Genomic DNA, 14,073 nt, shown 5'->3' with positions numbered 1-14,073 from the left:
AATTGAAAGACCGGCGTTATTGTTGTACGTGAAATTTTTTGATATTCAATCTTGGACCCTTTTTACACAGCCCAAAGAAAATATATATTTATATTTATAAAAAGAAACTGTAATACCAGAAGAAGACCGACTCTTTCCGAACGGGGCAAAGTAAATAAACGACAAATCTACTTACTCTATTCAAGGCAGTCGTCTTATAGAACGGTGGTTAGTGGGCCATGTCGCATTCCAACGAGATCATTGACCAGTCCAGCTCTCATGACACTGAGAAGGTCATTGAGGATTCACCAGATGAACGTTATGCTCGTCTAAATACTCTACTTGGAAAGGGTGCCTACAAAATCGTCTACAAAGCAATCGATAGAGTAGAGGGTTACGAAGTTGCTTGGAACACAATGACTGTAAGATCGAAATGTCAAAATGACCAAAAAAAAAAGATTAGCAAAATTCTCTACCTATTTATCTAATTAATGGTTACACATGTACAGTCTTCCCACTCGCCCGACAGTAAGGAAATGCAGCAGGAAATTTCGATATTAAAGTCCGTGCGCCACCCAAACATCATTGCGTTCCACGACGCTTGGCATATGAAGAACGAGTTTGTCTTTGTAACGGAGCTCATGACATCTGGAACACTACGGGAGTACATCCGTAAACTAAGTTTACCAAACATAAAGATCGTCAAGCGTTGGTCTCGTCAAATCCTCAAAGGCCTGGCGTATTTGCACGACTATTCGCCCTCAATTATTCATCGGGATATAAAGTGTGATAACATCTTTATTAATGGAGCCCACGGAGAAGTCAAGATTGGAGACATGGGGACAGCAGAAATGAAGATGGGCAAAAAGTATACCATAATTGGAACCCCAGAGTTTATGGCCCCAGAGATGTACGAAGAAGAAGGCTACAGCGAAAAGGTAGATATATATGCGTTTGGAATGTGTCTTCTTGAGATGGCCACAGGTGAATATCCTTATGGAGAATGCAAAAACGCTGCCCAAATATATAAAAAAGTATCTTCTGTAAGTCAATAATAATAGCAATTGTAGTATTATTTTATGTTTATGGTTTATATTCGGCATATCTTATCTCTGTATTGTACAGGGAGTAAAACCCGTCTGTCTCCAAAAGGTACAAAACAACGAGGTGCTGGCTCTTATCGCCAATTGTTTGGGCCCGGAAGAAGACAGGTAGAAAATCTAACCAATAGAGGCGTACAAGTTGAACAAATCCTAACCAGCACAAAAAACGTAATTTTAGAATGACAGCTCAGGAGATATTAGAACACTCGTTTTTAGCTGTCGAACCAGATGTAGTATTACTCGCTGCTGATCCTACCAACGTACACCTAACCCTTCAAGTGGTATTCAAGGGAATGGACAAACTATCTGTCAAGTTTGATTTCAATGTGGTTTGTATTTTACCGTCAAATTAATGAATGTGTGTATTGACTTGCTTTATAATAGGAAACCGACACTGCCGAGCAGGTTGTTAAAGAAATGGTAATTATTTTATACTTTTATTTATTTATTTATTATAACTATTTCTTAAAAAATGCCTGCGTAGATTGAAGAACAAGTGCTCCCTGATCGTTATCAACATCATATCACCAAAGAAATCAACAGAATCCTCAGAGACATTGAAAAACCAAGTGAGTCTGAACAAGCTGAACAGGTTCGTCAATCTGTTTGGCGTAGAGAGAGTGATATCCGATCCGAGTTGGACAAAATACGCCTTGAGCTTGAAGCAACGACCAAGCATGCTCGTGAACTTGAGACAAAATGTGAAATGTATGAAAACAGAGCGCGTTCTGTCGAAGTCCAGTACAGAGAGGCTCTCAAACAATTGAGAGAAGTTCAAGAGCAGCACACAAACACAACAACTCGTAGTCGTGAATCCTCCTTGTCGACCCCAGCCCCATCGAGATCATCCAGTGTATCATCACGTATTGGCAGTGACTTGAAAGTTGACGTCTTCCCCGAGTCAGATAAAGAAGAAAAGCTTAAAGATGACAAGACAAATGACAAGAAAGATGAAGATCCAGTAAAAGATGACGAAAAAACAACAAATGGAAAGAATCCCCCTACTTACTTATCAGAGAAAGAATTAGCTATTCGATTAGACAGGGAGCATCCAGAAGCTGCAATGTCATCTATCTCACCTACTGCGCGCGATGCACTTATGTCACGTATCTTAGAAGAATACTCGGATGATACAGATATCAGTGACTTTGTTCAGGACTGTGCCACAGCGGCTCATCGTAGTGCAGAAAAAGCAAAAGAGTGGGCGGATAAACTCAAAGACCAAGACATAATGACAGTTGGAGATTTGCGAGATTTGCATGATGAGGACTGGACTGGGATTGGCTTGACAGTGTTTGCATTTAGGGCCTTGAAGAACATGCTTAAAGGGAAACGCTTGGCTGGGCAAGCTTTGGTCACAACCACGAGTACAAACGATAACACACCTTCTTCTTCGGCGCCTAACTCGGCCCGCCTCTCACCAACCACATAACAATCCCCTGCCGATCTCACTATCCCTCACTATCCCTCGCTATCTCTCATTACCTCTCTTTCTTTTACATTCTCTTTTAAGGATATCTAGTGCTTTAAATACGGTACCAAATTTCTGAGAAATTATTTCTCTCCTACCATTCTTTCTATTAATTGTAGTATTTCTCTTTCTTTATCAATTCCTGCTCTAGTCTAATTGTTTTTATTTATTGTTCTGCTTTCAATTGTACATACAAAGTTGCCTCATAAGAACATATAATATATAGTGCGGTAAAAACGAAAAACAGAGTATCAAGCGATACAAATTTAGTTTAGGATGGTTTTTGTTTTTATTTTTGATTGATATTTAGCCTCTGAAGTTTTTAATCGCTCTTCTATCCTTCGAAGCTCTTCAACTGTTTCTTCGTCACTGTCAAACGACATCTGTACACGTTCAAGTACATCACGCACGAGCCCTCCAGCTGCTGTGACCCAATACGGCACACTCTCACTTATGTGAACTTTAGAAAGACAATAAACTAACCGATCTGCTGCTGTGGTTGACAAGTCCAGAAATGTCGTTCGAGTGTGAGTTTGTTCGTTGGCCATCAATACGCCCAGACTTGGACTGGTAAACTCGGTACAAAATGGGCGGAACAACAAGATCTTAACCATGTTATGAATCATATGCATATGAGCCTTGAAACCAGCCAAGGCCGGAGCTACTTCGTTGGTCCATTTAGCCCACGCTGGTAAGCTGTGCTCCCACCGTTCGATATCTTGTACTAGTGTCAGCAAGATATCTACATCTAGCTTCTTGACGCGGATATCTTTACTATCATTGTGGTAAAACAAAGATATGACCTGGCAAAAAAAAGACATAAGTTGAGACTCGAGTAGAACACTCTCATGCTCGTTTGACAACGGATGAATAGGAGTCGAGAACAACTTTTTCAATATAATCGCTGAGGCGTCTCCGCCCAGATAAGGTCCCTGCTGTAGAAATATAGCGGAATAGATATCAAGATATACTAATGAACTTGCAAGGGATAGCCATTTTTTAGAGGAAACATCCCACTCACAACCAGAGAGGACCCGAAGAGAAATGTGGATTAATGAACCGCCAGTTTTGGTGGGTGTCGTTCTTCCGGTAATATCAGTCTCAATCCATGCGAGGAGAGTTGCAGAGACCAGTAGTGGATAAGTGAAATTGTTGTCCCAGTTTTGGAGAAAGAGAGTTAAAATTAAATCAGTAGCTGCTATTACACAGCTATTGTATAGTAATGGTACGCTTTTTGGTGTCTTCTTTTGAATGCCGAATGTACACAGAGCAGCGTAGGCTGTGCATATGACAACATATAGAATCGGATTATGATATATAGAGTCGATAACAGTAGTATGTTCTGAAGAAGGCTTTATGAATTTTCGAAGTTGCCGTAGGAGAATTGCCACTTGCGGGCAAGCTATTGTGTCAAAGTCTGAATTATCATGGAGGATTTCTAAAGATGTGAGTATTTCTGACATATTTGCTTTGATAAGGCTTTCCGCTGCATTTAGCTTAACCACTTTTGGTTTTGAATTTGACTTGATAAGTATGTTCTTTTCTGTGCATGCCATTAATGCTGTTATTGGAAATATTGGAGTTGTCACCAGATAGCTGTCTTCATCCAGCTCTTCATCCAGTTCCTCTTCGTAAGCCTCGATATCGTCAAGGTCCCAATCTTCTGGCAAGCACTCTGATCCAAAATCTCTCGAGAGTTGTCGGGAGACTTCCTGGACGAACATATGGAGATCTGATATAGTTTTAGTGGATGTCTGAAGGGTAAGTCCAGTAAAGGTGAGTGACATGGACCATCCAATTGGCTCTTCAACAGCAGCCACTGAGCCCGAGTCTGGTGGTTCGTTGTACTCTGAGTGTTTTTGACGCTGACGTTTGGATGGTCGAATAAGATGGGAGGAGAGATTTGATACATTCTCTGAACTCTCATCAACATCTGAGCTCTGATTAGTGTTCCAATCTTCTTGATTCTCTGTGGGGTATTCTTCCATCGTCTTCATATATCGTACTAGATACTCTCCCTCTAGTTGGCGAAGGGTGTCATAGAGAGAAAGTACTTTCTCGGACAGATTTGTCAAGGTGGGTGGTGCATCAGGGTAATCGCACTAAATCGGTTGGGGAAGATCATATTAATTGATGGGTATGATCATGAGATCTCATTTCTTTCTTTTTTTCCCCCTTTCTTTAAATATATAATATAATACAATATAATACAATATAATACAAAAGATAAAATAAATAAATAAATAAATGACGGAACAAGCGATCCTTACGGATTGATTCGAGCGGACGCATCGTACACAAGCTGGCCTAGTCTTTGAGCATCTAATTACCGAGATGACCAAAGAATGATATATATTTATACACACACATATAAAGAAGAACAATAATAATAAATGAAAGGATGTGAATGAGAGGTGATCGAAACTGCCATCATTTCATTCTAAGCTCACTTTGCTTTCTTTTTCCGGCATCGAAGACAACTTAGATCCTTGTTAGGTACTGGAGATGAATCCTTGTCAGGGACTAACGTCTCTATTCTTGACATTGACCAATATTGATAATCTTTTTCTTTTATAAATATATATTTATTTGATATAAATGTATATTTCTCCGCACGGATAATATTATATTATATATATGTGTGTGTATATATAGATAATAAGAGAAGCTTTTCCCTGCGTCAGTGAAGCTTTTATATGTATAAAAAGGGGTTTTAAGAAATACTTCTTTTCTTTCTCTTTCTCTCTTTACCTATCAAAAAATAGTCTTTTGTGACGTTGTCATTGATTTATCTATGCTTCCAATTTAGGATTGTCTTTTACATTTAGACATAGCGTTAAGAACAAAAGGTATATATATATATCTAGATAACAGCAAATATATATATATGTACAGTCCATGCAACATATACGCCAAGAACACGGATTATCTTCTTTAGTTCTCTCATTTTTTTTTCTACAGAGACAAATAAAGGAACTGAAATTTTGAATGGGATAAATAATTAACACAATAATAGAGTGATTTTTACGGCCATTGGATCGGTAAATACCTAAATGTTTATAGTTTACATAGCGTTGAACATATGGAATACTAGTATTAATCTGCAGCTATTGAATGACAAATGTTTTCAGAAAAAATCAATGTAATGACCATCTGTACCTCTGCAATTTATATTATATGAGTACATGGTTTTAACTTGACAAATGAAAAAAACAAAATACATTAAACGAAGTTGGACAAAACGATAATACATATACTTAATATATAGCCTTAAATTAACATCGTGAAGATATATTATTGGTATCATAATAAAGTAGGATACAATGTGAGGAATGATAAGATGCGTTTAAATCGGCCTTAGGGAGTAAGACTACACGCAATAATAATACCAATGTATAATATATAAATTAATTCCTGCGTTGTACACTTCATGGACCGTAAACCAACCGGATCCCTAACCTCTTTTGATTGCTCTTTATTTTCTTTATTTTTGTTAAAACTAATTCTAAAGTAAGACTTTCATTATAATATTATATAAATCCAACCTACAGATAGTTAACACAGTTTAGTATTTTATAATACTCTTTCAATTGTAAAAACAGCTTATTTTTTAAAGCAAAAAAAAAAAGAAGAAGAAGAAGAAGAGAAAGTTGGAAAAGAGCAAGCAAACTCTGTCTTCTCTTCATTTTATTGCCCATACTTTATTTAATAATAATTACAAGTCATTACACTCATACATATTTATTCTAATAACTATATATTGATATCTCATTTGGCTTTCATATACTATTCCGTAGAATGTCACTCAAAGGCGGCCCTTCTATCATGAGCGAGTCAAATTCCTTTTCAAGCCTAGCATCTCAAGATACTCTGACAGAAGGGTCACCAGCCCAGGCATGCCCTCCAAATAATTGCCCCCAGCAAGGCCCTTCTTTGAGCGGATGGGAAAGCCAGCTGTCTGATATACTAGAACCGATAGAGTCTACTTCCACACATTTGCACTCAAACTACAGCGCACCAACAGAACATAATTCGTCTATCGAACCTCCATCTACCTCTTACTTTGCCAGTCTCAAAGGAAGTTTGACACGCAAGTTTTCGGCAAAATCACCGGCGCAGTGGAGAGACTCTCAGAAAATACCAGCAAGAGATAGTAGCATCGGCACAATGACAAGTTTGCGTAGAAATTATAATAACCCACTAGAACGAAAACAGAGAATACGTGGTAATACTCATCAGCGTCGGCATCATCAAAATCCGGGTATTATTGAACAATTGCCCAAAGAAGAGCCAGAGGACTGTGTTGTCATCAAACTTGCAGACGATTCGCCAACGTACGCCCAAGATCAGCCCATTGAGGTCACAATGTACGAGAAGAAGAAGCAAGTTATCATACTTCTCGGACAATCACTTTTAAAAACAGGCTGTCCCAGCCATCGCGTGGTAAGATTCAGCAGAGAGCCGTGGTCCCCAAAAAATATAAGAATATTATTTCAATACAAACACTGATATTTTTCGATGTATTTTTTATCCATTTACAGGAAGATGTACTCTTAAACACAGCCAGATTAATGGAAATCGATGCAACGTTTTCATTTTTACCTGACTCCATAATATTCACCTTCAAACATTCCACAAATGGGACTACTGAATCGGTTATGGCTAAATCTCCCACAGGGTTTGACACCAACAAGATCTTCCAAATTAACGCTATCATGAATAATTTTCAAAACAATCGATGTGAGATCGAAGAGTGTCTTTCTGCACTACAAGTGGTTGCAGCCGCTCCATCAACATGGGGTGTGATCGGTACTCTATTTTGTTTTGGTGCGAGTAGTTTTACTGCATCCGTAGTGATGTTTGGTGGATCGTGGATTGATGCATCTCTAAGTTGTGGGCTGGGATGTTTGGTGGCCTTGCTGTCAGTTATTGCTGGTTATTTTCCTGCATATAGTCGTGTATTTGATATATCAGCCTCTATATTGGTTGCTATTATTACTCGAGCTATGCACAATTACGTCTGTTTTACAAGTGTTGCTGTGTCTTCTATTTTGATTCTACTTCCCGGTTATGCTATGACCATGTCTATTGTAAGTTCATAACAATCGACTTTCACACTCAATATCCCCCAAACTGTCCTATATAAGTCTACAGACTCTGATTCTTTTTTATTTATTATTATTTTAAACAATGAAAAGCTCGAGGTATCTGCGCGCCATATTACAACAGGCACCACTAGACTTGTGTATGCGGTTGTATATGCTTTTATGCTTGCCTATGGTCTACAAATCGGCAGTAGTGTCTACACTGCCATCGACCCAAATGCATCAGACGAAGGAATTTGTATTAATCCGATATCTCATTGGTTTTACATTCCATTATTCCCTATTATGAGTGTCTCTATTGCAATGTCCTTTGGATCATCTTATCGTCAGTGGCCAACCCAAACATTCTGTGCGGCCCTTGGATTTTGTATTTCTTATTTTGTCGGAAAAGTTGTACCCGATGGCCAGATTGTTGGAAGTCTAGCTGCATTCTGTGTTGGATTATATTCCAATCTTGCGTTAAAAATAACTGGGGATGCTCCACTTGTACCTCTATGTGTCGGTGTTACACTACTTGTTCCAGGAAGTATTGGTAAGCCAGGACATCCTTTTCAAACCAACTGTACATATACCTCTACTATGCCATCTATTAACACAAACATTTAGGCGTAAAAGGAGCCTATGCACTTTTGCATCAGAATGACATTACAAAAAGTCTTTTTCCACTACATATGATGACAATTGCACTGGGATTATCAGTGGGTCTATTTGCAGCTGCTATGATCGTCTATCCAACTGGAAAAAACAGATCAATGTATATTTCTCTGTAATTAACAAAAAAAAACAACGAATAAAACAGCTATATAAATCGTACTTCCTCGAAGAAATTAATTGTGAGTGTATTTATTTATACATTAGAATATAGAATATAGTGAAACAAGTATATCTATGTATCTATGTATGTGTATATGTGTGTACATAAAGTACATCTATGTTCTGAGAGCTCCATCTAATCGAATGATAGAGCCATTGAGCATTGGAGTATCAATGATGTTCAGCACAAGCTTGCTAAATTCGCTACTTTCACCGTTTCTACGAGGGAACAAACAATGTGGGGCCACAATATCGGTTGTCTTGAGGATTGGCGTGTCTTTAATAGGAAACTAAGGCGTTAAAACAAGTATGCCACACGCTTAAAGAGAAACATTACTCACTGAAAGGTCCAGGTGCAATGTTCATGACTCGAATGCCATGATCAGCAAGCTCTCTTGCCAATGGAAGTGTCAGTCCGGCAATGGCAGCTGGTAACCGAAAATTAGCATCTACCCATTTGAAGAATATTTTTAAGTGAAATAAACACACCTTTAGATGTTCCATAGGCGACAATGATTCCATCCAAACCACAGATAGATGACACAGTTATAATAACACCGCGCTCCTCTAAAGAATTGGGCATAAAAGTCAGTTAAATTAATTCTTCGATTATCCGGTTACTTACTGTCAGCACCCATTTCCTCGTTGTTCAGCATGCGCTGTGAGACTTGTTGAGCAACATTATAAGTTCCAAAAAGGTTGACTGTAACTATATGCTTGAATTGAGAATAGCTTGTCAACTTTCCATCAGGCCCATAGCCTTCTTGATCCTTTTTGGGAGAGAGGATTCCGCCGCACAATATTGCTCCAACTAGCGCACTGCCAGGGAAATTCGCAATTCCACCGTCCAGGGCTTCGTTGACAAGAGACTAATTTATGAAAATATGAGATTTTATGTCTATATCTTATATATTTTGCTAGTCGCAAACCTACTTCAGATGTTGTATCCGTGATACCATGGGAATACACTTGACTACCGAGCTCCTTAATCAAAAGTTCTGCACGAGCATGGTTGATATCCATAATCTATGAGTGTGGCGATTGCTGATAAGTATACATGCTCCTGTTCTACTCTAATAATGTCTAGAATACTTACAATGACATTGGCACCCTGAGCAACAAGGTCACGGACAGCCTGTTCACCGAGACCACTTGCACTGTTTTAAAATATAAAAAATAAAATATTAATAAGAGGTCAACTGTTATTAGCGAGCTCTAAAGAAAGCATGTTATTTATTCTTACCCTCCAGTAACAACAAAAGTATTTCCTTTGATCTGCATAATTCGTAACTTGAGAGAAAGTGAATCTTTAAAGTGTCTGAATACTTCGACTTTTAACTTGATTGCATCTTTTGTTCTCCTAAATGGTAAATGATATGGTTCTACAAGAATTGAGCTCAAATAGTGTGGCACAGGATTTTCGTTGTTCAGTCATATATCTATATTGAGTAGACACAGGTTAAAAAAAATGCTTTTAATATCTAATTAGGCTTAAGAAAGTGAATTTTCAGGGCATGGTATATATATCAAGAACGAATCTCAATAATAATAATAATAATAATAATAATAATAATCGATAGTATGGACAATAACCTCAATAAAGGGCAAATCACAAATATTCTAAAAAGTCTGTATAGACTAGATAGACAATATTATTAGGCATGTCCCACCCTGTATTAGAACTTTTGCTCATCCAAGTTAAGATATAGGTTTTGTTTTGTTTTGTTTGAATATGTTCTACTTCGACCTACGTTTTGAAAGTTTAATTGATATAAATATATGTATATCGCATTATAAAACATGATCTTGTATCGCAAAAATAAATACATAAAGTTCAAAGCCCAAACCATTTGGGAAAATTCAATATTGGTGTTGTGCTTACATTTTATTTTAAAAAAAGTGTTGTAAAAAAGATCTCACGGAATACAACGGAGACTTCATATGCCTTAAATTCTCGCTGTGTACATCCTCTAATTGTGCGTACAACATTGATCTTGATTATACCCCTTAGCCAATGCTCATTTTGTCTTACACACTATTTTTGTTTCACATATATTATAAATCAATGGTTCTCACAACATTTGCCTATACTTGTTAAATATATATAAATTGACTTTTGATAGAAAATTAAGCATTAAAATCTACAGATGTCAGATACTTTATTATTATTATTATTATTATTATCATTATTTTAATAAACAGTTTATGATAGTCTCAGTAAACATTCTTTAAGACAAAAGACACCATAAAAGTATATAGATATATAATGTGCTGTGTAATGTGAGAGTGAGAGTGAGGGTGAAAGTAAAAAAACTAAGAAAAGCTTGGTTGTCTACAAAGTGCTATGTAAATCGAGAATAAAATGAAGATAAAAATAAAAATAAAAATAAAGTATAAAGTCGGCTACCAAGGTAATGTAACAAATAATACGTATGTTTGACTTCGGTAATCAGACACCATATTATCAGGCTGTGTAATATTTGCAGTAACGTTGATCTTGATGATGTTTACACCTTTTGATAAAGTACTGTTCCAGCATGGTGGATCATTATCTTCTAAAAACCCTCCTTCAGATAAATTAAGCTTGGTGTTATTTTGGATTACTGTGATAGTCACTCGAGTTGGCTCTGTTAGTAAATCCTGAAGAAGTTTGGGCATAATCTTGATGTTTTGTACTTTTGAAGGAAGTGTGATGCTATGTCCAACATAATCTCCTCTAACCGATACACGAAAATCTCTTTCTGTAGAAATAATCATAGTTTGGCTCAATAAACGGACTACAATTAAAAAATAATATAAGTAAAATCACTGTGCTAAATGCACAATTAGAAAACTTACCTTTGTTCATATCCGTATTGAACACCTGGAAGAACCTTGGATTAGCGGATGGTATATGGGGTACCTGCATATCTCCGTGTTGGATACGGAAATTTGATTCCATTGATGCCCCAATACGCATAAAATTTTCTTGATTTACAGATTCAATTGGGATACGAGGTAGATTCTGCATCCCAAATGCCGAAATATTATTTGGATTAGGATAAACCATCTGTTGTGCAAGAGGAGGTTGTTGTTGCTGCAGTTGTTGTTGTTGCTGTTGCTGCTGCTGTTGCTGTTGTTGTTGATGATGATGTTGTTGTTGATGATGATGTTGTTGTTGTTGTTGTTGGTGGTGGAGCTGCTGCTGATGCTGGAGCTGCTGTTGATGCTGGAGTTGCTGGAGATGGTGCTGGTGCTGGTGCTGGTGCTGGTGGCGTTGATGTTGTTGTTGATGCTGTTGATGTTGATGGTGTTGCTGCTGCATATGAGCTGGATTTGGTACATGTGACATGTCAATAGACGGAAGGTTTGGTCCCACGCTTATGCTTGTTAATGGACGCTGAACAATATGAGACCCAGTAGGCATCAAATCGGCTGGTTCAGTACTGCCTTCTACGCTAGCCCTGACCTTGAGAGAAGCACGTTTAATTCGTCTTCTCTCGTCAACTGATCCACTAGTGTCGAATGGTCGATCGCTTAAAGGCATTGTCATCACATCTTGTTCTTGGCTCACGGGTACCCCCTCCCTTGCCAATATTCTATCCTTCAAGCGGTTTAGCAATCGCTAAAGAAATATTATAATAGCTCAGTTTTAGTTTTGTAATTTTTTTTCAGGTATTCAACATAATTAATAAGTAAGACCGTTAATAATTACCAATAGTAGTTTTGCATCTCTATAGACACGAGATCCAGGTTCATTGTAGTCCAATGCATTCTGAAATACAAGCTCCATATCTTGCATCCATTCCGAGAGGTTGGAATAAACTCTTCTGTGCATTCTTTCCTGTTTTCATGAATTAGAAGGTGTTTTTACTCTCTATCAACTTATATCCATCTAAGAGATTTAAAATATATTTACATCGATCATTGCAAGTGATCTAGGATCCTTGATAACTCTGTAATAGTCAGGGTACTCTTTACGTTCTGGTAATGTTTCAAAAATTTCTGAATACAGTCGACCACTATAGACATATTTTAATGGGCCAAACTTTCCTTGTTTCGTTTATAAACTTACTTGTTGTCTGTATGCGTTCTGATAGAGTTAAAAAGATCCTTCATATAAGCAATAGGATCAAAATCATCCAAATCAATCTCCTCTATTGGTCTAAGAGCCAATAAGTTATCAGTTTCACTCTTGGGAGGTCGACCACGTCTTTTTTTAGGAGGGTTCTCCATATTTCCTTCGTGGCTTTGGTAAGATGACCCAGGATCAGACGATATACTGTGATGTTCTGAAACAGCCGTTTTTACTACTGGTGCAGGTTGTTTCAGTACTAGTATGGGTGCTACTCTCTCCTCTGTTGGCTTTGATTCTGGAATCTTTGGAGAAGCGGTCTAGAAAAGCTCAGAATAAGAAGAGCTAGAATACTAATTTGCTTATTTCTAATAATTCAGACAAAAAATCACTTACATGGAAGGGAGGTTTTAATAGACCGATCCATCGTGGGTCATCTGGATCAGATACAACTTCAAGTGCTACCTGTCCATATTTATTTTTGGCATTTATGTTCGCGTTGTAATTCTCCACAAACAGCTTCACAACCTTGTCCTTCTCTAGAATAAAAAGTTAACACACAATATCTACCATGTTCATTATACACAAACCTCCGAATGCCGCCCATCCCAAAGGTGTAGCTGAATTCCAAGTATCGCTCAATTCAATATTAGCACCACGACGGACAAGTTCTTGGCACACCTTGACGTCTCCGTAATAGGCTGCTGCATGTAGTGGACCCCATGTAAATTTATAATTAAACATCTCAACTTCCACAAGTTCGTTTGGATCTATCGCAGGTTCAGATTCTAGAATTGTTAGGGCGGTTTTAGTTTCTCGCTTGCTAATAGCGGCCATGAGTTCATGTAAAGGAGAATCTGATGGTATAACAAATAGTTCTTGTATAAGTCTTCTCATAGTTTTCCTTTCACTTTCATATTATACCGTTACTTACCTTTCTTATTTATCTGCTTATCCACTGCTTTTAATTTTATTGTTTTTATCTTGTTTTCTGGTGTGGTTTGGCGACTTTCAAAGGCTTCTCTGGGAAATTTAAGAATAGCCTTGCTTTTGACAATGTTGGTGTTAGCTATAGGTTGCTTCTCACGTCGTCTAGCTTCCTCTCTTCTGATATCTTGTTGCCATGGCTTGACAAATTTCTATATCGGAAAAGCAACACAGTATTTGTAAGTTTCCTGGATTTGAGGTGCTTAAAGATATCCCCTTACTTGAATTTGAACAGCATCTTGATATACTTGAGACTCTTTCATATTATATTTCTTTGCATTAGCAACCATAAGGTCAAGATCTGTTTTTATCTGAGCAAGCGATGTGTATTCCTTTCTTTCTATCTTTGTCTAATATTCCATAGATTATTATGAGTTTGATAATAATAATAATAACATTAATGCTGCACTTACCTCGATAGTACTAAGCGCAATGGGTTGCTTAATAATTTCATAATAATCAGCATACAACTTCTTTGACGGGAGCTTGAAAAAGTGAGTACATAAAAAATGGTCATCACTAATATCAATTTTTTTTTAAAAAAAATGGGTAAGATAATAC

The 14,073-nt window shown here is 37.5% G+C and overlaps 5 protein-coding genes across 5 annotated transcripts; 2 read left to right on the top strand and 3 right to left on the bottom strand.

Moving 5' to 3' along the window:
- Positions 1 to 218: 218 nt before the first annotated feature.
- On the top strand, positions 219 to 3,556 carry PHYBLDRAFT_176703 (hypothetical protein; the record flags this gene model as incomplete). Its single annotated transcript, XM_018437814.1, has 8 exons — positions 219 to 401; positions 489 to 1,022; positions 1,105 to 1,190; positions 1,261 to 1,411; positions 1,467 to 1,502; positions 1,567 to 2,421; positions 2,780 to 2,783; positions 2,864 to 3,556. The coding sequence occupies 8 exons, from the start codon at positions 219 to 221 to the stop codon at positions 3,010 to 3,012; spliced, it is 1,998 nt and encodes a 665-aa protein (XP_018297744.1). The 3' UTR covers positions 3,013 to 3,556.
- Positions 3,557 to 6,351: 2,795 nt separating this feature from the next.
- Positions 6,352 to 8,428, top strand: PHYBLDRAFT_139728 (hypothetical protein; the record flags this gene model as incomplete). The annotated part of the gene is made up of 4 exons (XM_018430279.1): positions 6,352 to 6,996; positions 7,095 to 7,643; positions 7,752 to 8,190; positions 8,265 to 8,428. 4 exons carry the CDS (start codon positions 6,352 to 6,354, stop codon positions 8,426 to 8,428), a joined length of 1,797 nt encoding a protein of 598 aa, XP_018297743.1.
- A 35-nt stretch (positions 8,429 to 8,463) lies between these two features.
- PHYBLDRAFT_121364 (hypothetical protein) lies at positions 8,464 to 9,757 on the bottom strand. The gene is made up of 7 exons (XM_018428795.1): positions 9,715 to 9,757; positions 9,568 to 9,628; positions 9,405 to 9,497; positions 9,097 to 9,340; positions 8,961 to 9,038; positions 8,813 to 8,899; positions 8,464 to 8,748 (listed from the first exon to the last, which is right to left on the bottom strand). Exons 1-7 carry the CDS (start codon positions 9,750 to 9,752, stop codon positions 8,588 to 8,590), a joined length of 762 nt encoding a protein of 253 aa, XP_018297742.1. The 5' UTR covers positions 9,753 to 9,757; the 3' UTR covers positions 8,464 to 8,587.
- Positions 9,758 to 10,603: 846 nt separating this feature from the next.
- PHYBLDRAFT_157305 (hypothetical protein) lies at positions 10,604 to 11,394 on the bottom strand. Its single transcript, XM_018433596.1, has 2 exons — positions 11,310 to 11,394; positions 10,604 to 11,248 (listed from the first exon to the last, which is right to left on the bottom strand). The coding sequence occupies exons 1-2, from the start codon at positions 11,377 to 11,379 to the stop codon at positions 10,875 to 10,877; spliced, it is 444 nt and encodes a 147-aa protein (XP_018297741.1). The 5' UTR covers positions 11,380 to 11,394; the 3' UTR covers positions 10,604 to 10,874.
- A 444-nt stretch (positions 11,395 to 11,838) lies between these two features.
- PHYBLDRAFT_121363 (hypothetical protein) lies at positions 11,839 to 12,824 on the bottom strand (the record flags this gene model as incomplete). Its single annotated transcript, XM_018428794.1, has 4 exons — positions 12,526 to 12,824; positions 12,370 to 12,472; positions 12,166 to 12,294; positions 11,839 to 12,075 (listed from the first exon to the last, which is right to left on the bottom strand). Coding segments are annotated over exons 1-4 (630 nt in total), but the record flags the coding sequence as incomplete, so codon positions are not given.
- Between the last annotated feature and the right edge of the window lie 1,249 nt (positions 12,825 to 14,073).

The sequence above is a fragment of the Phycomyces blakesleeanus genome, assembly GCF_001638985.1.
Source record: "Phycomyces blakesleeanus NRRL 1555(-) unplaced genomic scaffold PHYBLscaffold_2, whole genome shotgun sequence".
In the NCBI taxonomy this organism is placed as follows: Eukaryota; Fungi; Mucoromycota; class Mucoromycetes; order Mucorales; family Phycomycetaceae; genus Phycomyces; species Phycomyces blakesleeanus.
The sequence above is the reverse complement of the archived record's forward strand: the minus strand, read 5'-3'. Positions and strand labels throughout refer to the sequence as shown.

Bases quoted from the DNA above. Each gene is read 5' to 3' on its own strand.
- PHYBLDRAFT_157305 (XM_018433596.1), bottom strand. From the start codon at position 11,379: ATGCAGGTACCCCATATACCATCCGCTAATCCAAGGTTCTTCCAGGTG. The intron at 11,249-11,309 runs GTAAGTTTTCTA...TTTTAATTGTAG, and splicing joins CAATACGGATATGAACAAAG to TCCGTTTATTGAGCCAAACT.
- PHYBLDRAFT_121364 (XM_018428795.1), bottom strand. From the start codon at position 9,752: ATGCAGATCAAAGGAAATACTTTTGTTGTTACTGGAGG. The intron at 9,341-9,404 runs GTAGGTTTGCGA...TTCATAAATTAG, and splicing joins TCACGGATACAACATCTGAA to TCTCTTGTCAACGAAGCCCT. The intron at 8,900-8,960 runs GTGTGTTTATTT...TTCGGTTACCAG, and splicing joins CGCCTATGGAACATCTAAAG to CTGCCATTGCCGGACTGACA.